General features: G+C 54.3%; 1 protein-coding gene across 1 annotated transcript in view; it reads left to right on the top strand.

Annotated features, from left to right (window-relative positions):
* The window catches only part of NUP205 (nucleoporin 205), an 839,084-nt gene that overhangs the window by 700,813 nt on the left and 113,804 nt on the right, over window positions 1-24,467 (top strand). The window contains exon 36 of the mRNA XM_085651995.1: window positions 517-593. Within this exon, the coding sequence (XP_085508121.1) occupies window positions 517-593 (77 nt within the window). The remainder of the gene's footprint in view (window positions 1-516; window positions 594-24,467) is intronic.

Here is a 24,467-nt window from a genome sequence, read left to right on the forward strand (position 1 = left end):
TCTGCCATTCCTCTTCATTGAGTGACTTCTTAATCGCCTCAGATTGGGCAAAGAGAGTTTAGTACACAGATCATTTTTTTACACCAGCACCAAAACGTCTATTCAAGTGTTGCATGCTTTGAAAATATGGTCAGTCACTTAGTTATTCAGACAAAATGATATAAAGAGGTCACAGAAAAATAATTACTTGCTTCGAATAATTCAGTGTGCTACTGTGCATTCTAGATGACCATTAAGTTCAGACTTTGAGCCCAACAAACTGATTCACACTTTAATTATTTTGCTGTTGTCTCCTGAGTTTAGCCAACTTGACTTGCATTGTGGGATCTATTGTGTCAATATTGTACCTAGTTTACCGTGGCACCCATACTGCTCATAACATATGAAGATACTATTCTCCCAAGCACAAAGCTTTGAAATGTATTGGTGAGACTTTTGATGCAGTGAACTGTCTGTGAAGGTACCTGTGAAGTAACAGTCTTACATGCCTGTTTTCATGTGTTTTCTTTTGTGAAGGTGTGCTCAGTGAACTGGACATTAGTATAAATGAAGGGACATTGATGGAACTCCAGGGCCATATTGGACGATTTCAGGTAATGTGTTTTGTGTTAGTCATAGTTTCTTTGGTAAGCTTAGGAAGAAGATTGCAGTTCTTGCATGTGCAACGGGTGGCCTAAAGTATTTCCCATTCAACTAATAACCTTTATGTAGTGCTTCATATTATACTTCTGCCATTTCTAAGCAGCGTAAATAACAGATTGTACTATCCCCCAATTTCATACTCCGTTTACATACCTCTGAAGGGAGAAAGGATGGGTATGCCATGGTGGGAATCAAATGTATTACTTCAGATTCTGCACGTCGTAACTGTTGGAACTTCAGCCCACTGAGGCCTCCTCTTCACAGCATTTGACTTGTGAGTAGTTTCAATATCAAAGCAAAGCGTCCTTTTAAAAATACAAAATGCTCCTCATTTGCATGCTTTATCCAAACTTAAGGTACACGTGAAACTTTATATTCTCCATTAGTTCAGGTTCCTGTAGCTCCTTAACAGAAGAAGGCCATTTAGCAGAATGACTCAGGGGCGCTCTGGAAATATGATTGTCTGGATTACTTCACCTGCAGAACGTCTCTTCTGTCGTGCTTTTAGACCATCCATACCCCTATTCAAACACTCCTGCATTTCCAAATTCTACTGCATGTAGTGGTCCTCTCTTCAGAAGTTACTTATTCCCCGAGCCGGCCAACTGAATGTAGACTCTTTTTAGATAAACAAGAAGTAGAGCTGTGAAAATCTTTGTTTGCCTCTTGAGTGTTTGTCCTACTTTAAGGTTGTAGTAGCTTGGATTTTCTATCACCCTTTCTGCTGAGTCTTTGTGTCCTGAGACCACTAGAAAAAGGAGGGGGACTCCTAAACATGACTTAGAAAAACTGCACTGGTTTGCCATATCTTTTTCTCTAGTACATTTGACATTCTGCCTGTCTATTACACGTTTTAAAGAGATATTTGAAAGCATAGGCTCTGCTAAAAAGAAAGTAATAATAATAAGGTCATTTATAAAGCACTTGATTACTTCTCATGAAGTGTCCCAGCGCTAGGACACTGAGTACAGAAACAAATAGAGCACAACAGGAACAGCCTAACTGGAACCAAAGAGCCAAGTTTTCAGTTTTTTTCTAAATGTCAATTTTGAGAGAGCCAGCCAGAGGTACAGCAGTAATGAGTTCCAAATTTTGGGAGCCAAGCAAACCGATGGCGTGACCACCCGCTCTAGCCTTCCTGACTCTGGGAAGGAAGGCTAGATGGACCGCTGCTGATCTCAGAGCTCTTCTTGGAGCGTAGGGAGTAACCATATCCTGCAGATAAGCGGGACCTTGACAACAAAGTGTCTTGTAACAAAACCATAGAGCCTTAATGGTAATTCTCTGTTTCACTTGTAGCCAGTGCAGCTTCTTCAGTTTGGTGCTGATAGAGGCTCCCCATGGGAGCCCGAGCAGTGTCAGAGCTGCTGCATTCTGCACGCTTTGAAGCCTATTCAATTGCGATTGGGAGACACCCAAGTACAGAATATTACAGTAATCCAATCCGGATATAACCAGCCCCTGAATTACTGTGTTTTAGGTAGACCCGTGAAGGAGGTGCAGATTTTTTTTTTTTTTTAGATGTCAAAATCCCAAAACGCTTTCTGGCAAGGGCTTTGATTTGGGCATCGAATGAGAGCTTCTTATAGAACCAAATGCCCAGTTTCTTAACCTTGGGCTTAGGGGTGGTAAAGTGCTGAGGTTATCTTGCCACCAGGCATTCGACCAGATGTTCACATGGTTGCCCAGGAGCACAGTCTTTTCAGCATTCAGTTTTAAGCAATTGAGGTCCATCCAAGCGGCAACATAGGACAGGCAAGCAGTATGACGCCATCTGCTCAATATTGTAGGACAGAGTTATGACAAGCTGAGTGTCATAAGCATATGAGATAATAGTAAAACCATACTGCTCAATGACAACAGCTAGAGGGCTATCATAGACATTAAAAAGAGAGGGTCTCAGAGACGAGCCCTGAGGCGCTACTTACTGGAAGGGACAGGTTGACTGAAAAGGTTTTTGTGATACCTGAAAGGGATGTCCCTGCACGAATGAGGCCAACCACCACAAAGCTTTGCCACTAATGCACTATCCCAGAGCCTCTTGACCAAGATATAGTGGATACAGTATCAAAAGCAGCCCTGAGATCGAGCATAAGAATGGCCACGGTGAGCAGTAAGGCAGATTCTGTGCTATAGGAAGGGCGAAAGCCTAATTGCGTTCCTTGTAGGAGCCCATTGTCCTTCAAAAGTAAGACGTTTTTCCGCTAGCTTACCAAAGAAAGGCAACAATGATATGGGCCGATAATTTTCAGGCCTTGAAGGATCCAATAGCATTTTATTTTTTTATGTTTAAAACGTTTTTATTGAAACAAAAACAAACCATGGGGGAGGGGGGTAGGAGGTTAGGGTACAGTTAATACAATCAAAGAAAGAAGGTGCAGCTCAAGAGGGTTGGCGATGGATAGCTCGATGGGCCAGGGGAAAGGCACAGTAAACGAAAGGCTAGAAATGCAAACTGTGGAATCCCTGCGTGCATATCCAACACCCCAAATCTGAGCAATGAAAGCCAGCAGCAACTCGGCAAAGCACAATCCACCCCCCCCATACCCCATCCCCCCAGTAAAGAAAGGAAGAAAGAAGAAACAATACCCCACCCCCCCCGTCCTATGGTCCCGCGTCAGATTAGTCCTCACCAAAAAGCCCCGCACCCCCCCCCCCCCCGGAGGCCTCTGTCTCACATGTGATCCAGTCCGCCGGGATCACCGGCGGCGTCAGCCTGAGAAGCCTAAGATACCTCGGACAGGTGAGCTCCCGGAATTCGGTGGACAGCAGCGCTAGAAAGGGTTGCCACAGCTCTTCAAATTGGTCTATTTCCCCCGCCACCGTGAGCGACAACTTCTCCATTCCCAGCACATGCCAAAGCCTATGCAACCAACCCGTGATGGAGGGAACAGTGTTGGTGCGCCAGTGGATAAGGATGTTCTGGACCGCAGACCCCAGCGCAATCGCGATCTGCCTACCCCTGCGGGACTTCAGTGGGTACATTAGGTCATTGGGGAGGCCCAGCAGAACATACGCCGGGAAGCGCGGCAGCTCTATCTCAAAGTGCTTATCCACCTCGTCCAAAACTTCCTTCCAGTAAGCGGTCAGCACGGGGCAATCCCAAAGAATGTGTGAGAGGGTAGCCTCCTGCCCGCAGCCCCGCCAGCACCCCTTGTCAGTGTGTTTATGCATTTCATACAGTCGCTCCGGGGTGTAATACCAATAAGTGGACACCTTAGTGAAGATCTCCGTAAGGCCCGTGTGATATGCAGAGTGCCGCGCCTGATACGCAATTTTGTCCCATTCCTTGTGGCTGAGTGTCCTACCCAATTCCCTGTGCCAGCGCTCCCTTCCCGTGTTGTAATAGTGAAACGGCGGGGGTTGTAGGTACTTGTACAGATCGGTAATTAGCTTAGCGTCGGAGGTCCGGGTAGCCAGCCACCTCTCATACGGTGTAATTTGACGAGCAGCGGTGTCACGCACCTGGGGCTGGAGGGCCCAATGCCGAACCTGCATGTAGCGCAATCTGTCCAGCTCCGTCAGGCCGAACTCCTGGCGGAGTTGCTGAAACGGAGTCACTCCCTCCGGGCCATAGATCTGGAAGAGCGCCCTGCAGCCCGCCTGCACCCAATGGGAGAAAACTCCCGGCTCCATCCCTGGGGAGAAGTCCGGGTTGCCCGCTATGGGTGTGAACGGCGAAGGGAAGGTGGTGAGGCCCCGAGCCTCACAGACTGCGTCCCACACCCGCAGGGGGACCCGCGTAATAAAAGAAGCGTAAAGGTTAGGGGGGCAGTGCGCGCGGCGCAAGAATGGAACCTCTTGTAAAGTGCGGCCCGCCACTGCCTGGTCTTGAAAGAGCCAGTGTTTGTCGGACTCCCACCTGCTCCACTCCACCAAATATCGCAGCTGTGCCGCCTGAAAGTACCTACGGAGGTCCGGAATACCGAGGCCCCCCGCCTCCGGAGCAAGCGTGGAGAGGACCCTCTTCATTCGTGGCTTGCGGCCCTGCCAGACAAAGCGGGAGATGTCAGCCTGCATTTGTCGTATCCAGCCCACCGGGGGCTGGAGAGGGAGGGCCCGGAAAAGATACAGTATCTGGGGCAGCACCGTCATCTTAACCGCCGCGATTCGCCCCAGCCAGGACAGTAGGCCTTTGCTCCAGCGACCAAGCTCCTCCTTGATCTTCCTGCTGAGGGAGGCATAGTTGGCCGTGACCATCTCCGGTAATGTGGGCGCCAGCAGAATCCCCAGGTATGGCACCGTGGAGGAGGACCACTGCATGGGGAAGAGTCGCTGAAGGTCCCTCCTGGTGTCCGCAGCCAGGGACACGTCTAACGCCACCAACTTGCTCATATTCATTTTGAAGCCGGCCACACAGGCAAAGGCGTCTAGTTCCTGGAGGCAAGCAGGCAGCGACCTCCTAGGGTCGTCCAAGGTCAACAGGACATCGTCCGCGTAGAGACTGACAGTGTGGACATACTGGCCCATCCGGACCCCAACCGCATCCGGGTTATCGCGAATCCTCTGAGCAAACGGCTCCATGTAGAGGGCAAACAAGAGCGGCGAGAGGGGGCAGCCCTGCCTTGTGCCGCGTTCGATGGCAAACCCACCGGAGCTACACCCGTTGACCCGCACCGACGCTGAAGGATGCTTATAACAGTTGGATACCATGGTGCGGAACTTATCCCCGATTCCCAATTTCTTGAGAACCAGCTCGAGATACGGCCAGTGAACTCTGTCGAAGGCCTTCTCCGCGTCGACGGACAGCAACATCCGCTCCCCCGGGATCCGCGAGGCCTTCTCCAGAACATGCGCCACCCGCTTGGTATTGTCAACCGTCTGTCTGCCGGGTACAAAGCCAGCCTGGTCCGCCTCCACCAATCCGGGGAGGCGTGGACCCAGCCTGGACGCTAGAATCCCTGTATACAACTTGAGGTCGACATTTAAGAGCGAGATGGGTCGATACGAACCGCGGAGTGCCCGGTCCTTCCCCGGTTTCGGAATTACCGCGACCGTCGCCCTCAGGAGATCCGGTGGGATGGCTCCCGGTTCGGAAAAGGAATTAAATAGCCGAGTAAGGACAGGGGCCACAGCCGTGCAAAAAGTCTTATAAAACAAAGACGTGTACCCGTCCGGGCCCGGGGCCTTACCATGCTTCAGCCGCGCGATAGCGGAAATCACCTCCTCAACATGGATATCCCGCTCCAGGTGGTCCGCCTGAGCCGGATCCAGCACCGGAAGGGTCACCGACTCCAAATAGCCTTCGGCATCCTGTGGCGAGGAGGGTTCCTCCGCATACAGCGCTTCGTAGAAGCCGCGGAAAGATTCCGCTACCTCCGCGTCCCCGGAGACGACTACCCCGTCCGTGCCCACCAGTTCCTTCACGACGCCACGCTGCTGCGTGACCCGGAGCCGGTGTGCTAGGAGCTTGCCACATTTGTCCCCCCCAGTGTAGAAGGCGTGTTTCAAGCGCAAGGCAGCATACTCCGCCCTATCAAGATCCAATGCCGACCGGAGCTTCCTCGCAGCCTTCAACTGCCTCCACACCCTTGGCGCACCCGGACCTGAACGGTCAGCTCGTCCCTCTTCCGTTGCCGCTCCCTGTTTTCGGCTGCGGAGATAGAGATAAATTCCCCCCGGAGGACTGCCTTCAATGCCGCCCACTGTGTCGCTTGCGAAGTGTCGGTGTTGCTATTGTGAGTTAGGTAGTCCTGTATGACCTCCCCAATGCGCTGCACTACAGACTTTTTGTGTAAAAGGGTATCCCGGAGGCGCCACACCCCCCGAGAGGGGGAGGCCGCCGGCCATTGGAAAACGCCGGTGACTGGTGAATGGTCAGACAAGGTCAGGACCCCGATGTCCGCCGCCGTGGCAGCGGCATGCATCGGTCCACTCACCAGAAGGTAATCCAGCCGTGAGTAGGTTCGATGTGCGTGTGAAAAGTAAGAGTAGTCCCTATCCGTGGGGTGCATGGAGCGCCAAAGGTCGTGTAAGTCCATTTCCGCAATCCGGGCCTTCACAGCCTGGGACAGTTCCCCCGTCTGCGGGAAGCGCTGCGCCGATCTGTCCATCACAGAATCGAAGACAATATTAAGGTCTCCCCCCCAGAATGACGTGGCGGTCGGGGGAAGCAGTGACATCCACCAACACGGAGTCTAGGAAACGCTCTTGGTGGTCGTTTGGGCTATAAACGGAGCCAACCGTAAACGCTATGCCTCCTAAGCGCATGCGATACGCAAGAAGCCTCCCCTTCTGTTCAGCACACTTATACAAAACCTCCGCCCTAAAGGAGCTCGCTAGAAGAATGGCTACCCCCGCCGTCTTGTTCGCTGCCGAGGAGAAGATCTGGGTAGGGAACTTAGCAGAGCGCAGCCTATGGCAATCCCGGGACAATAAGTGGGTCTCCTGTAAAAGGCAAATGTCCGCCTGCGTCCCCTCCAGCAAAGATAAGATCGCTCTGCGCTTCACGGGGTTGTTCAGACCCTGAACATTAAGGGTCACTACCTTTAGGCCCGACATTCCTCTCGGGGATCGGGAGCGCCGTGCAATGGGCAGGGGCTCAGTGGGTGGGGCGCGCGGAGCAGCCGCGCAGGACAAGCCATAACAGACCAAGCGTGGGCATGGACAACGTCGGACGGGACCTCCCCAACCCCAGAACAACCCCTACACCCACCCGAAACACAACCCTGGCAACTAGCCAAACGCAAACTCAAACACCCCATTGTCCCAGTCAAGCCCCAAAACGGGCAAGTCCGTAGAAAGGAACGAAGTGGACGTCCAGCCACTCACCTCCAGCCGCTCCCCCCCGCCCCCCCCGCCCCGAACCCAGCATTTAAAGAAGCTAAAGGCATCTCCCCCCGGAGTGAGTGTTAGGCCGTCAAGGCCACGCCGGTGGAGCCGGCCGAGTCCCTGGCCGCCGCCCTCAAAGCGTCGGCCATGTCCGCCCTGATGGTAGGGGAATCAGGACGCCCTGCGCTGGCCGCTGATCGTCGCCTCGCCGACCTCCGCCGGCTCCGTCTCTCCGAGGCCCTCCACGACGGTGTAGCTCCTTCCTCCTCCGCCGCCGTAAGCCCCAGGACTCCACAAATGTCCTGCAAGGAGCGTAGCTGATGTAGCACCCCGTTCCATCGGAAGATCAGGCGGAAGGGATGACCCCAAGAGTACGGCGTCTCGTGCTCGCGCAAAAAGTCAGTGGCAATCCTGAAGGACCTGCGTTTCTGCAGCGTGATGGCGGAGAGGTCCTGGTAAAGCGCCACCGGCCGCTCCCGGAAAGTCAGGGGCTGTTTCCTGCGGGCCTCAGTCATGATGCGTTCCTTCAGCGGGAAATCGGGCAGGAAGGCCAGAATGTCCGGTGGAGGTGCCGATGATTGGCGCTGCCGGCCAACCCTATGTGCCCTATCAATGCTAATGGGGAAGTCCGCAGCCTCCCCCAGGATCTCTCGGAACAGGTCCCGCAGGTAGCTCCCCAGATCGGACCCCTCGTCTGCAGTCGGCACACCACGCACTCGAATGTTGTTCCTCCGTGATCTGTTCTCAAGGTCCTCAGAGTGGGCCTGGAGCTCAACACACTGCTCCCGGAGGCGGAGAACGTCCTGTTGAAGATGGACTATCTCCTCCTCCCGGCGTTGGGCCTCCGTCTCCACCGTTTCAACGCGCTCACCAAGGCCCTCCACTTCCCTGCGCACTTCCCGGACCTCGCTGGCCACCTCCCGCTTCAGTGTCTGGAAGTCCTCCCTGAGGGAGCTAAACAGTTCCTCCATAAAGGTCCTCGTGACGGGTGGCTCCCCCCCAGTCACGTCCGCCGAGGCCCGGGAGGTCCCCGGCGAAGGCTTTGTTCTGTCCCGCAGTTGCTGGGCCCTGCCAAGCATGTCCGGCAGGGTGCGGTCCCCCTTCTTCGAGCCTCCTCTTCCAGACATCGCAAGCACTGCGGTCGTGCACTGGTCCAGCCGCCCCAGGGATGCCCAGCTGCTGGCAAGCGCTCGACGTGGGTGTCCCCCACAAGCAGGGTCGCTGCGTCACAGGTGACAAGATGGCGGTCCAGCCCGGTCACCACCAGCCGCGGGTGCCCATCCGAGACAGGAATGGAAGCTACAGTGGGGGGCTCCTCATCAGCACATCCCCCAAAAAGTCAGCCCGGCAGCAGCGGCGGTCACATACATCCACCAGCAAGGGCTCCAGCGAAGGCCAACACCACTGATCCCACGGGGACAAGATGGAGGCAGGGCAGAGCGACCAGGCCCGGCGACACCACCGGGGCCCCCAAAACGCACAGCAATCAAATAGGTTCCACCGCCGGTTTCAGTCTATCACACGCAGGGGCCCAGATGGTCCGACCCCAACAGAGAGTCCGCCGTACTTCGGCCAAGGGACAGGGGCCTACACAGTGCGAAGCGTCGCCGACACAGGTCTGAGTGCCAAAGCACCCGTCCGAAGTCTTCCGCACAGTCGGGTCCCCTCCCGCAGGGCTCCTTCACCCTCCGTCGAACGACGGGCCAGATTCCCTCCAGATCGCAACTTTCAGCACCAGGCCCAGCCGAGGCGCCCGGACAGCACTCCGATGCGCTCCGCCCCTCAGGCCCTCCTTCGCTCCTCGAGCTTGATCGGACTTTTTGGGGGCTTCCCCCGAGGCGATCAAAACCAAAACGGCAACAACGTGCGCACCAGGTGCTCCGCCACGCTCCTCTTCCACGCTGAGCCTCAGCGGGGGGAGAAAAGCATAAGAAAAGGGCTCAAGCTTGGCCGGGCCGGAGGAGCTACGGGAGGAAGCGTCCGCTCACCCCGCCATCTTGGCCACGCCCCCGCATTTTATTTTTTTAAACAAAAGGAGAGCCATGACGTGTTTGCATTGTTTAGGAACAAAACTGGAGGGCAGGGAGAGATTGATCACTTTGCCAACAACAGGTTGGATAACCTCTCAGCTCTGCTTCAAAATGGTAGTGGAAATTTGGAGAGCTGGATTTAACAATGGAGCAAAGAGAGGTCAAATCAGTAGTGGAAATTGGGCCAAATTGTTGTAGCTTAAAACTGGTGCCCACAGAGTCAAACCACATCTCCAATTGTGAATGAAATATTGCTTCTATGGGGAAGTGTAGGAAGCTGGTTCTGTATATGGTATACCACTAGGTGGGTATACCACTAGGTATACCACTAGAGTCCAGAGATTCCCCAGAAGTGTACAGGGCTCAATGCAATCCCAAAGTGCTCTATTAGTGGTAGTGTAGGTGAGCAGCCTTAGGTCTAACACAGAGAAGTGTAAGACATTAATCCCACACACATAGACCAACAAGGGACACATGACTCAAAAAGGAGCTACACACCAATATCTGAAAGAAACACGTTAGTTAGATTCCTCACCTTAGAATATCCCCAGGCGTCAGACTGGATCCGGAAGATTTTTCGTCAGCAATACCCCTTGCGCGTCGCTAGGCGTCGTCTGCGGCTCCGCGTCCGTCGTCGGCGTCGTGCGCCGGGATGACTTCGTCGGAGTACTTAGACGCCGCCCTCGCGCGCTGACGTCAGTTCTTCTTTTTTCCGCGCCAGTAAGCGCAGATCCGGGAGAGCTACCCCTTTTAGTCTTTTTTGACTAAATCTTTTTTGATCATTTTTGATCCTTGTCTGTCGACATCTGGTGCCGGTAGGATGCCTGGGTTCAAGGCTTGTGAGGATTGTCATCGTCTGATGTCGGTGACCGATCACCACCGCCGGTGCCTCTACTGCTTAGGCCCCGACCACGACGCGGAGTCGTGCAACGACTGTCAGGCCCTGACTTCGAAGGCTAGGCGGGAGCGGTCCCGCAAGCTTCTCGAGCTTCGCCACTCGGCTCCGCGTCGTGCGCGATCCCGGTCCAGGAGGAGGTCCAAGGATCGCTCGCGGAGCCCTAGCCGACGCCATCGCTCGTCCGGCTCCAAGTCGTCGGGTAAGTCCAAACGCTCAAAGAAGTCCAAGAGGCGACATCGCTCTTCGGACTCCCCTCGCCGGTCGCGCGACTCGGCCGAGGGTCAGGGTGGTTCCACCCCCGCGGCTCCGGCGGAGCCGCAGGTGCCGCGTCCGCCCCCATACCTTCCGGTCCCTGGGGCTGACGCGGCGCCGGCGGAGATCAGTGCCTTCCTCTCGGCCATGAGGAGCCTGGCCCCGCCGTCGACGCCCGCTGGCGCGCCTTCGGGCCCCGCGGACTCGACTGGGCGACCTCGCGTGCCGGCGGCTCCGGCCCCGGTGCCGTCGACGACTCCGGTCTCGACGCCGCAGGTCCCCGCGGGGCCCTTGCCTGGGCCCCAGTCGACGCCGGTTGACCTAGTCACTCCTCCACCGGCGCCGACGCCTGAACCACCGACGCCGTCACCGGCGCCGCCGACGCCTGTGACGCCGACACCCCGGTTTAGCCCTCATCCGGACCCGACGCCGGCACGGCGTCCGCCGACGCCGCATCCGGCGCCGCTTGAGTCCTACCATCTCTACAGTCCGGTTCCGATCATTCCTCCTGTTTATCAGGAATCGGAAGGAGGGGGCGACTGGGAGGGGTTCGAGGACCCTCTGGCTGTTCAGTCACAGCTTTCTCAGGACTGGGCAGATGAACTGGGGGAGGCCAGTGGGCTGGACACCTCGCCAGACACTGGATTCACTTCTCCTCCGACCGTGGCTTCGGAGGAGGGTGCAGCATTTTCTGTGGTGCTGCGCAAGGCGGCCGAGGCCCTTGGGCTCGAGTTGCCTGCCGTGGCTGTGAGGACTAACATCCTCACTGAGGTGCTTCAAACCTCAGCAAGCTCCACTGAGCCTCTGCTGCCGTTCAACGAGGCCCTCACTGACGTTCTGCAGGGCACCTGGTCCAAGCCCTCCACAGTTCCTCCTGTGGATAGGAACGTTGCCAGGCGCCACCGCCCTGCTCCGGGCGACCCCAGTTTCCTGTCCCAACATCCCACCCCCGAGAGTCTGGTTATCCAGGCCTCTACTTCCCAATCCTCCTTCCCGACCGCTCCGCCGGATCGGGATTCCAAGAGACTCGAGCAGTTCGGCAAGAAACTGTTTTCGTCCCTTAGTTTGGGCCTGCGGTCCTTAAATACCGCCTGTCTCTTGGACCGTTATTCCCATTCCCTGTGGGATACGGTGGAGGACGTGCTGCCCCTGTGTCCGGAGGAGGTCCGGACGCGTCTTACCCAGGCTTTGGCCGATGGGAGGGATGCAGCACGGCACGCCATACGATGTGGGCTTGACACCACGGACTCGCTGGGTCGGGCGATTTCCACCACGGTGGCGCTCCGCCGCCACGCCTGGATGCTGTCCACGTCATTTTCCGGGGATGTCCAGACAACCCTCATGGACATGCCCTTTGATGGCACTCGCCTGTTTGGTGAGAAGGCGGACAGTGCGCTGAACCGCTTTAAGGACTCCCGGGCTACGGCCAAGTCCTTGGGCCTCGCGGCTCCGCGGGCGCACACCTCCGCTTTTCGCCCCTTTCGTGGCCAAGGAAGGGGCGCCTCCTCACGTCCGCAAAGCCACCAGCCGCAGAACCAACCTGCGCGCGGTCGCGGACGTGGCTTCCGCCGTGGCGGAAATGGAGGCCGACGTGGTCAGCCCACATCCACCCCGGCAGCATCCGCCTCAAAGCCTTCCTAGTCCGAGCTTTCAGGCCCATTCCACGCCAGTGGGCGGCAGAGTTCGCCATCACCTGCTCCACTGGCGGTCCATAACATCGGACAGGTGGGTGCTGCAAATCGTCCGAAGGGGCTACTCCCTCCCCTTCGAGACGACCCCTCCAGCCATGCCACCGCAGCACCACCGTATCTCGGGGGATCATTTGGATCTTCTCCGCGAGGAAGTTTCGGCTCTCTTGGCCAAGGGGGCCGTCGAGCGCGTTCCGAGTCCAGAAGTAGGTCGTGGTTGTTATTCCCACTACTTTCTGGTTCCCAAGAAAGGCAAGGGGGGCCTCCGCCCTATCTTGGACCTCCGGAACGTCAATGCCTTCCTCCGCAAGGAAAGGTTCAAGATGCTAACGTTGGCTCAGGTTTTAGCTGCCCTAGACCCTGGAGACTGGATGGTAGCGTTGGACTTGCAGGACGCTTATTTCCACATCCCCGTCCTGCCGGCCCACCGGCGTTACCTGCGGTTCACGGTGGGCCAAGAGCACTTTCAGTTTACCGTGCTCCCCTTCGGCCTCACCAGTGCCCCTCGGGTGTTCACGAAAGTGATGGCGGTGGTCGCAGCTCATCTGCGCAGATCAGGGGTTCCAGTCTTCCCCTATCTCGACGACTGGTTGTTGAAGGCGGGCTCGCCCCAGGCAGTCGTCTCCCACCTCCAGACTACGGCGGATCTCCTGCATTTGCTGGGGTTTTCCATCAACGTGCCGAAGTCACACCTGAGTCCCTCTCAGAAGCTCCTCTTCATCGGAGCGGTTCTCGATTCGGCGCGGTTCCGGGTCCATCCACCGGAACAGCGGGTCCGGGATATACGGGCCCTGATTCCCATCTTTCGGCCTCTATCCCGGGTTTCGGTCAGGCTAGTGTTGCGGCTTCTGGGGCTGATGGCTTCCTGCATCCTACTAGTGCATCACGCCAGGCGGCGCATGCGGGCTCTGCAGTGGGACCTGAAGTTTCAGTGGGCCCAGCATCACGGCAACCTGTCCGACCATGTCTTGATCTCGGAGGGCACTGCACAACAGTTGCAGTGGTGGCTCACGGACCGCGAGTGGGTCATGGGCAAGAGCCTCTCCCTTCCCCAACCAGAGCATGTCGTAGTGACGGATGCGTCCCTCCTGGGATGGGGTGGCCATATGGGAGAGGCGGAGATCAGAGGCCTCTGGTCTCCGGCGGAGTCTCGTCTCCACATCAACCTGTTGGAGTTGAGAGCGATCCGGCTTGCACTGAAAGCCTTCCTTCCCTCTGTCAGGGGAAGTGTCGTGCAGGTGTTCACGGACAACACCACCGCCATGTGGTATTGCAACAAACAGGGCGGGGTGGGGTCGTGGACCCTTTGTCAGGAGGCTCTGCGCCTCTGGACATGGCTGGAACACCAGGGCGTCACCCTGGTGGTTCAACATCTGGCGGGCTCTCTGAACGCCAGAGCAGACGAACTCAGCCGCCGGTGCATGATGGATCACGAATGGCGTCTGAACTCCGAAGTGGCGCAAGGCCTCTTTCAGCAGTGGGGAGAGCCTTGGTTAGATCTATTCGCCACCGAAGAGAACGCGCAATGTCAGCAGTTCTGCGCGTTGGAATTTCCACGGCGGCACTCGCTCGGCGACGCTTTTCGTCACGAGTGGAGTTGCGGTCTGTTGTACGCCTTTCCGCCTATACCACTTCTGCCCAGAGTGCTGAAGAAGATCAGGCACGACCGGGCCCAAGTCATCTTGGTGGCTCCGGATTGGGCACGAAGGTACTGGTATCCCGAGCTACTCAGTCTGTTGACCGATCCCCCGATACGTCTGCCCCTTCGGGAGGATCTTCTGTCGCAGCAGCAGGGGACGGTCCTCCACCCGAACCTGTCCAGCCTCCACCTCCATGCGTGGAGATTGAGCGGCGGCAGTTGATGCCATTTGACTTGCCTCCTGAAGTCTGTGATATCATTCTGGCAGCCAGGCGTCCCTCCACAAAGTCGGTATACGCCTGCTGGTGGAACAAATTTGTGGCATGGTGCACAGCAAAGGCTGTGGATCCCCTTTCCGCCCCTCTTTCTGAGGTTCTCCTCTTCCTTCTTTCTCTGGCCCGGCAGGGCTCTGCCCTGGGCACCCTGAAAGGTTATCTTGCTGCCATCTCCGCCTTCTTGCGGCTTCCTGATCAGCCTTCTCTTTTCAAGTTCCCTGTGGTTACGCGCTTTCTCAAAGGCATTACACACACGTTCCCTCCTGTCCCTTTTGTGATGCCTCAGTGGGACTTGAATCTGGTTTTGACATTCCTGATGTGCGCTCCCTTCGAGCCTCTTCACAATTGCCCTCTTCGTCTTCTAACTCTAAAGACTGCTTTTCTGGTGGCCATCACCTCGGCTAGACGGGTGAGTGAGCTCCAGGTTTAATCTTCAAAGCCTCCTTTTCTGTCTGTTCATCCGGACAAGGTTGTCCTTCGGCCTCGTCCCTCCTTTCTTCCTAAAGTGGTGACTCCATTTCACCTTGGGCAGTCTGTCACCTTGCCCACCTTCTTTCCGCCTCCGCATCCTTCCAAAGAGGAAGAGAGGCTCCACCGTCTGGACCCAAAACGTGCGCTCTCCTTTTATCTGGACCGCACAAAACAGTTCCGGGTGGACGACCAGCTTTTTGTTGGGTACGTGGGCGCTAAGAAGGGGAAAGCTGTGCACAAACGAACCATCTCTCGGTGGGTCGTTTTGTGTATCAAAATCTGCTATTCCTTGGCTAAAAAGGACCCTCCTGTTGGGCTGCGCGCCCATTCTACTCGGGCCACGGCGGCTACTACTGCCTTGGGACGGGGAGTCCCTTTGCAGGACATCTGTCAGGCGGCGACGTGGGCTTCGCTACACACGTTTGCCAGGCATTATTGCCTTGACAGCCAAGTCCGGAGGGATGGCTTCTTTGGCCGTTCTGTCCTCCAGGACTTTCTGGTGTGATCTTGGTTCGCAGACCCACCACCGGGGATGGTATTGCTTGGGTATCTATTCTAAGGTGAGGAATCTAACTAACGTGTTTCTTTCAGATGAACAAGTTACTTACCTTCGGTAACGATGTATCTGTAAGAAACATTAGTTAGTTAGATTCCTCACCGACCCTCCCATCCTCCCCGTTCTGCGAACTGACATCTAGGGTTAAGGTTATCCTTTTCAGGCCCCTAGATTTTATTTTTGGCACCAGTGTCGGTCTTTGCATGGCTCTGCGTTCCTGGCGCGGAAGGCTATGTACAAGAACTGACGTCAGCGCGCGAGGGCGGCGTCTAAGTACTCCGACGACGTCATCACGACGCCGACGACGGACGCGGAGCCACAGACGACGCCTAGCGACGCGCAAGGGGTATTGCTGACGAAAAATCTTCCGGATCCAGTCTGACGCCTGGGGATATTCTAAGGTGAGGAATCTAACTAACTAATGTTTCTTACAGATACATCGTTACCGAAGGTAAGTAACTTGTTCTTTAGGAAAATAATCTATAGGAAGTAGGATCTGCTTTCATGGTTACACCCCCCAGTGTGTTTTTTGACCTAGTCTGACTCGGATCCTGCTAATCCGAACCCCAGTCACTGTGCTTTTGCATCTAAATTGCCCTGGTAAGTACTTTAGTACTGCCACAGTTGGCTACTGGTGTACACGTGTTAGTCCATAGTATATGGTACTAAGGTACCCTGGGCATAGTTACACCAAAGATCTCCCTTGGGCTGCAGCATGTATTGTGCCTCCCATGGGAGTCCACTTAAACTGTGGCTACAGGCCTGCCATTGCAGCCTGTGTGAGTTAGTGCTTGTACCTCTCACGATAGATAAGTTTCTCTATATCTGAGGTCACTACACTTAATACTTATAAGTCACCTCTACAGCAGACTCTTCATTTCTGAGGGCAGGTTGCTTGTTATAAGTGTGAGCGTGCCCTTGCATGAGCAGGACACACCCACACACCCTGAAGTCGATTCTCCAGGCTTTGTAAGTGCGGTGAGCCATTTTTATACATGTAGTGGACATCTGTCCTTACAAGATGATACCACTTATATAGCGGCTGCACCGAACCAGGTCCTGTTTGGTATCAAACATGTTGGAATCATACCCCAACACCGTTTCCACTGTTGAAAGTATGATTCCATGTACTGGGGGGCTCCCTTGGGTACCCCCTGTAACAGCCTTTCAGGGTCTGCCAGTAACCTAGTGCTGTTTCGAACCACAGACATGCTCCTTCTAAGTCTTCCACGTCAGTTGCGGCTACCAAGGCTTGTTGGTGCTCCCGCCGGACATCTAGTCACCATTATCCAACGTGGGGCAGCTCGTGCACGGCTCGTGGTCTTACTCAGCGTGGCTTGGCACTCACAGCTGCAACAGCAAAGTCACTGTTGACTCTTCTGAACCTCCTGACATCTGTGGGATTGTGACTTTGTGCCTCTTGGTCACTTCCGAGTGACATAGACTCTGTCCCTTCTGCTTGCAGATTCTTCACTTCCAGAAACCACCCTTCGATTCCACCAGACTTCTTCACCGTCTTCTCCAGAGTCATTTTCTTCTAAGTCTTCCATCGTCATCTACGGAGGTTTCTGACTTCTCTTCTCCCCTATTCACCTGGCTTCTCTGGTGTAGGCAACCTGATTCTCAGGGCATCCATGGGTGGGGTGGTTCTCCAACCTTCCATCCTCCAAGGGTGTTTTTCGGGATCCTCTGGGAAGGGTCTTTCTTCTGCAAAACTGCATCCTCGACATTTCCATTGACGTCCATTGGGCATGTGGCTGTGTTTCCACTCTGCACACAGCCTCCGTGGCGTTCCTGGGTACTTACCTTGGGTGGTTCCTTGTGTCCCCGGCTCCTCTGGGTTCCTCCGTTGCAGTTCACATTCCACTTTCTTAGTTTATGGTGTGGTCTCCCTTGGAGTCCATGATATTTTTGCTATTTACCCGATTGCTTTTTAAGTTTTCCTGTGTATTGTGTTGATATCTCCGGGTAGGAGATGTACCAATTGGTTAGTGAGGATTGTGTAATAAATAAAAGTATTTTTGTGTTCGAGGCATGTGGGCTGCTGAATTCATATCTGTGCATAGATCGCCGCCTAGTGTTGGGTCCGGATGTTTGCACGTTGTTGTCCTGGAAGAGTCTTCGAAGTATCCTTGGATAGGTGACTCCTCCCCTGGACTACAGTGCGCATGGGCATCCTCTCCATCCTCAGATTGTTTTTTTCCGCCATTGGGTTCGGATGTGCTATCTTAGCTCAAGTTAGGAAAATATTTTTTCGAGGCTAAAAGGCCTTTAGTTCGCGTCGGTACTGTTTATCGATCGGGTTTCGATAGAATTTGTTAGTTTACTAACTTTCAGCACCGACTGCTTTCGCATTTACCTGTCCATCGACGACTTCGACGATGGAATCCAGGACGCCATTCAAAAGGTGTCCGGTATGCAATGCGAAGTACCCACACATCGACGTCCATCCGGTGTGCAACAAATGCCTTTCGCCGGACCACGACGAATCAACATGCATGGCCTGTGCCCGGTTCCGCTCGAAGAAGACTCTGCGGAATCGACGAGCGGCGAGACTCGAGGCGCAGCACGCGGCACCGGCCCCGACAGACATCTTCGGCGAGGCCGAGGACGTCGAGGAATTGGAAGTCTTGCCCTCCAGTCCCGTTTCCGAACACGAACCCGGATCGGACGAGGAAGACGAGTCACTCTTCCACAGAGGTGAAGACGACACCGAGGTAGGAGACGACGAGGAGGCCTTCGGGGCCGAAGAAAGTAGCTCCAATGATGAACAAGGCCTACCTGTTCAAACCGTTCAAACACCAGTGCCACAGCCTATGGCTCCGGTCGAGGGATCGCCTTCGGGCCTTACCCGAGACCCATCCCGCAGTTCTTCGGCCCCGCCCTCGGGCCCGGCCTCGGACGTTCAGCGGCAGCCATTACTACATAAACAGGCTGGTTTCCCTATCACAAAACCGAAACCGAAAGCTGCTCAGGTTCCACCGAAACCGAAACTGAAAGTAGCGCTGGTCGGATCGAGGCCTTCGACGCCAGCGCACCGCGTCGGCACCGACCGCACCAAGAGGGACTTCGGTGCCGAACTTGAGGCGGGCGACGTTGGAGTCGACAAACGGAAAAAAGCCATCGGCACCGACAAACCTGCTCGGCTACCGGCACCGACGACACCAAGGGCTGTACCGCCTGCTGTGTCTCACATCGCTCCCTCGACGACACCTAAGCCTCAGGTATCGAAGACTTCGACGGTGATCTCTTCACCCCGACTCGATGACCCTCCGGCACCGAAAAAATCTACGGCCGCCTCTACGAGCCTGGCCGGTGCCAAAGCCTCGAAGGCGCCCCAAGTACGACCTGGTGTGACGCAAGGCAGCAAAACCACACCTGTCCTCCAGGACACGTCGGGCTCCGGTTCGGTCGGAGCTCCCGCAGCCTCTTCGGTGCCGACCAACATTACCTTCGGCTTGCCTCCGTCAACAATCCCAAAAATGTTCCAACTCAGGACACGGGTCACCCAACCTACGGTCACACCTGCTGAGACGTCTCCAGCACGTATCATCGACGCCGGCACTGGCAGAATGATTCTCCAGGACCGAAGGATAACTTCGGAGCCGCCATTGGACCCTTTCAGGATCCCACTAAAAAGGAAGTTGCCTGCAGAATCGGAACCTCTCCTTTATGAACCCTTCCATTCATCCTACCAGGATCCACACCCGTTCTCCCCCACACGCTCCGATACAGACGCATTGGAGGACTACATGGCTGACCAAGTCCCCTACCATGTAGACACGGACCCTGATGACCAGCAGGACCCTGATCAAACTTGGGGCGACCCTGCAGACCCCAGTGCACCTCTCGATGCACAGGATCCACAACTCTATGGGGCAAAGACATCTCCTACGGAGGATACTGCAGCGTTCAATGCTCTTATCGAACGTGCTGCCAATAACCATGGGGTGCAGCTTCACTCTGATACCATCGAAGATGACTTTCTAATGGACACCTTTGCATCCTCAGAAAGACATGTAAAGACTCTGCCAATGTTGAAGGGGGTCCTCAAACCAGCCAAGGACATTTTCAAAGAACCCACCAGGGCACGAGTGATAAACCCCAGGATTGATAAAAAATACAGATCAGCACCTGGGGATCCTACTTACATCAGAGGACAATTACCACTCGACTCCATCGTCGTAGCGAATGCACGCAAGAGGGCACACTCGCAAACAACAGGTGACGCTCCTCCCCCGGACAAAGAGTCCAAGGTGTTAGAAACCTCTGGCAAGCGAGTTGCCGCCCAAGCTGCCAACATATGGCGCATAGCCAACACTCAGGCGCTCCTTGCTCGCTATGATAGAGCGCACTATGACACACTTGAGCAAATATTCCAACATCTCCCTGACCAGTTCAAGGAAGGCGCAGAAATGCTCATCAGAGAAGGACAGCTACTAACGAACGCTTCCATCAAATGCGCACTAGATGTTGCAGACACGGCTGCCAGAGCCATAAACACAAGCGTCATGTTGCGACGACATGCCTGGCTACGGATCTCAGGATTCAAGCCTGAGGTACAAAACAATATACTGAACCAGCCCGTCAACCCCGACTATTTATTCGGGCCAGAGGTTGACACCACCCTCGAAAAGATAAAAAAGGATACGGACACTGCAAAGTCCATGGGCGCACTACAAACTCAGTCCTTTCGGAGCGGCTCCTTTCGTCGCCCCGGAAACAAGGGAGCAGGTAGAGGACAGGGGTCACAACAAACATATAACAAAGGCAATACACAGACCACCTATGATAAAAACACCCGAGGTGGATATCGTGGCTCCAGCACAAAGGGCAGAGGACGCGGCTACGGCAACACCAGGTCCTCCCCCAAGAACAAGCAGTGACGCCCTCTCCCTTCCTCCCGACCACATAACACCTGTCGGGGGAAGGCTACAAAGGTTCCTGTCCACGTGGAATTCCATCACCACGGACGGGTGGGTCAAAGATGTTATAAAATACGGTTACTGTCTGGAGTTAACCTCCACTCCACCCACAATACCACCAAGAAGCCGTCCTATGTCCTCAGAGCACTTAACGCTCTTACAGCAAGAAGTGCAAAGTATGCTTCTAAAAGGCGCTATAGAGGTCGTACCCATCCACGAGCAGGGTGCGGGAGTGTACTCCCTCTACTTCTTAATTCCAAAAAAGGACGGGTCGCTCAGACCTATATTGGACCTGAGACCCCTGAACCAGTACATTCTTTCAGAGCACTTTCATATGCTCACTCTACAGCAAGTCCTTCCGCTTCTCAAGCAGGGAGACTTCCTAGCCACACTGGACCTCAAGGATGCGTACTTTCACATACCCATCCACCCCTCACACAAAAAATACCTCAGGTTCACTGTTCAGGGGCAGCACTATCAGTTCAAAGTCCTTCCCTTCGGCGTGACAACAGCGCCCAGGGTTTTTCACGAAGTGCCTAGCTACGGTGGCAGCACATCTACGGAGGCAGCATATACACGTCTACCCCTACCTAGACGACTGGCTCGTTCAAGCGAAGTCAGCCCAGCAATGTGCAAGCCACATGTCCCGCACCATTCACCTTCTTCACAGTCTGGGATTCTCACTGAATTATCCAAAGTCCCATCTCCAGCCCGCACACGTACAACAGTACCTAGGTGCGACTATAGACACTCTGGCGGCCACAGCTCAGCCAAATTTAGTGAGGATCGACAGCATACAACTGCTGATCTCCAAATTCAAACCCAATCACTCACTTCCAGCGCGAGTGTTCATGCAGTTGATAGGCATGATGGCCTCCTGCATCTTCATAGTCCCGCACGCGAGATTACATATGCGCCCACTTCAGGAGTGCCTAGCACGTCAGTGGAATCAGGCTCAAGGACAGTTAAAGGACCTAGTGTTGGTGAGCGGTCGGGCATACAACTCTCTGCATTGGTGGAATCCACAAAACCTTTGCAAGGGCCGACCGTTCCAAGAGCCTGTCCCACAAATAGTACTGACAGCGGACACGTCTCTCCAGGGATGGGGAGCTCATGTACTCCACTACACAGTGCAAGGACTATGGACAACACAACAAAAGAAGTTGCACATCAACCTTCTGGAATTGATGGCAATCTTCCTAGCCATGAAGGCGTTCAAAGTACATCTATGCAACAAGGTCGTGTTGATCCGGACGGACAACATGACCGCAATGTACTACATACAGAAACAGGGAGGCACACACTCTCCACAGTTGTCTCATCTGGCTCAGAGCATGTGGAAGTGGGCCATTCAAAGGAACATGTTCCTCATGGCGGAACACCTCCCTGGCAAGGACAACCAGATGGCGGATCTGCTCAGCAGACACAGCCACCAAATGCACGAGTGGGAGTTACACCCATCAGTACTCCAACCGTACTTTCAGCAGTGGGGTCATCCGGAGATAGACCTATTCGCGACAAGCGAAAACGCAAAATGCCCAAGCTTCGCCGCCAGATTCCCACATCCGCAGTCGCAGGGCAATGCGATATGGATGAACTGGTCCGGCAGATTTGCGTACGCTTTTCCCCCAGCGCCATTGATACCGCTAGTGGCCCGCAAACTCCGACAACACTCCCTGACACTCGTCCTAGTTGCTCCCACGTGGGCACGCCAGCCGTGGTACACCACCTTCCTCGAACTTTCCGTGGTGCCGCATCAAAGGCTGCGGATCAAACCCGCGCATTTGACGCAGAACCATGGAGAGGTTCAGCACCCAGATCCGCAACAGCTGAATCTGGCGATCTGGCTCCTGAAGTCCTGGAGTTTGGCTATCTCAACCTGCCACCTGACTGTATGGACATCATCAAGGAGGCCAGGAGACCCACTACCAGAGCTTGCTATGCAGCCAAATGGAAAAGGTTCGTCATTTATTGCGGAAATAATGACATCAACCCGCTGGACGCATCCATCCAAAACATCATCTGTTATCTCTTACACCTATATCGATGCAATCTGGCGTACACCTCTATACGTGTCCATTTGACCGCAATATCAGCCTATCTGCAAACCAGGCAGCACCTCTCTCTATTCAGAGTGCCTGCCATCAAAGCATTCTTGGAAGGGCTCAAACGAGTCATTCCACCTAGTCACCCACCGGCTCCAATGTGGAACCTCAACTTGGTCCTCACACGCCTGATGGGTCCACCCTTTGAACCTCTACACTCATGCGAGATTCAATTCCTTACCTGGAAAGTGGCCTTCCTAGTAGCGATCACTTCCCTCAGAAGAGTTAGTGAACTCCAGGCACTAACCGTTCAAGAGCCATTTATTCAGGTTCACGCTAACAGGGTCGTACTACGTACCAACCCCAAGTTCATGCCCAAGGTAATATCGCAGTTCCACATGAACCAGACTATTGAACTGCCCGTTTTCTTCCAAAACCCACAAACTGTTGCAGAAAGGGCACTACATACACTAGATGTACGGAGGGCCCTCATGTACTACATCGACAGGACTAAACCATTCAGGAAGACAAAACAACTGTTCGTTGCCTTTGCCCCACACCACAAAGGTAACGCCATCTCCAAAGCAGGGATAGCCAGATGGATAGTTAAGTGTATTCAAATCTGTTATCAAAAGGCAAAACGCACATTAACTATTCCACCACGAGCCCACTCAACACGTAAGTTGGGGGCTTCCATGGCCTTCCTAGGAAATATTCCCCTGCATGATATATGCAGAGCAGCCACATGGTCCACTACACACACATTTACAAAACACTATTGCGTAGATGTGCAGTCAAAACAGCAGGCAGCTGTAGGACAGGCTGTTCTCAAAACACTTTTTCAGACCGCTGCAGCTGGCACGGGTAGCCGCCGCTAATAGAGGGCACTGCTATGTATTCTATGCACAGATATGAATTCAGCAGCCCACATGCCTCGAACTGAATATGCTACTTACCAGTATGCATCTGTTCTTGGCATGTAGGGCTGCTGACATTCATATCGCCCTCCCTCCTCCCCGGCGCCTGTCGCAGCTGCAGCTCTCAGAATTACTGCAAGCATGGTCATCACTTTCTGTATCTACTCCATCACTGCCACAATGGCGAAAAACAATCTGAGGATGGAGAGGATGCCCATGCGCACTGTAGTCCAGGGGAGGAGTCACCTATCCAAGGATACTTCGAAGACTCTTCCAGGACAACAACGTGCAAACATCCGGACCCAACACTAGGCGGCGATCTATGCACAGATATGAATGTCAGCAGCCCTACATGCCAAGAACAGATGCATACTGGTAAGTAGCATATTCAATACACACTGTGTTTCTTTTCATTTAATATACACTGCAGATTAAACTCGTAAAACAAGCTGCTTTGCACTCCTTGAAAATAAGCCTGAAGGCTGCTCTCCACAGCTACCACTTTGCGAGCTTTATATGGTTATCACAGACCACTAAAATCACCATAAGGGTTGTCTGGATTAGTGCAAGGTGCCTCACTTACATAAGTGTACACCATGTACCAAGCTAGCCTCCTACATAAGCTTTGTTTGAGTTTTATTTTAAGACCAAGATCTACGCAAAAAGGTAAGTAAATTTTTCAGGAAAATATTTTAGTCTTTTAAAAGTCTACCCTTAATGCAGTTTTCGAACAGGTCAATGTTATCCTATGGAGGAAAACAACAATGCGGTTACAGGTAAGTACCCAACTCAGTTCCAGTCTTCAGGGGTTAAGATCAGCAGAGGGCAAGGTTCAGGTAAGCACAAAGTCTGCATGACCAGCGACTCATAGGCGGCCGGAAGCAGAGGTCAAATTCAGTGATTGGCCCAATGTTTTTTAAAGGAGACTGGGGCCGCTTGGAACGACACTGCTTGCAGGTAGGTAAATCGGTTGCAGGGGCCAAGCTTTGGGAGTTAGCACAGGGGGGACCCACAAAGCAGCACCAAACATACACCACCAGTGGCCAGGTGCAAGCTTCAAATACAGCTTCGGGCGCCCAATGCTCTTCAATGGAGAAGCTTGGTTGGACAAATAGGCTGCAGACATCGCCCTAGAGGCTGGAGGAGGGAGACCAGCAGAGGTAAGTTGAGGGTCATAGGTGCACCGTCTGATCTGAAAGAAACACGTTAGTTAGATTCCTCACCTTAGAATATCCCCAGGCGTCAGACTGGATCCGGAATATTTTTCGTCAGCAATACCCCTTGCGCGTCGTCTGCGGCTCCGCGTCCGTCGTCGGCGTCGTGTGCCGAAATGACGTCGTCGGAGTACTTAGACGCCG

The sequence above is a fragment of the Triturus cristatus genome, chromosome 4_1 (assembly GCF_964204655.1).
Source record: "Triturus cristatus chromosome 4_1, aTriCri1.1, whole genome shotgun sequence".
NCBI lineage: Eukaryota > Metazoa > Chordata > Amphibia > Caudata > Salamandridae > Triturus > Triturus cristatus.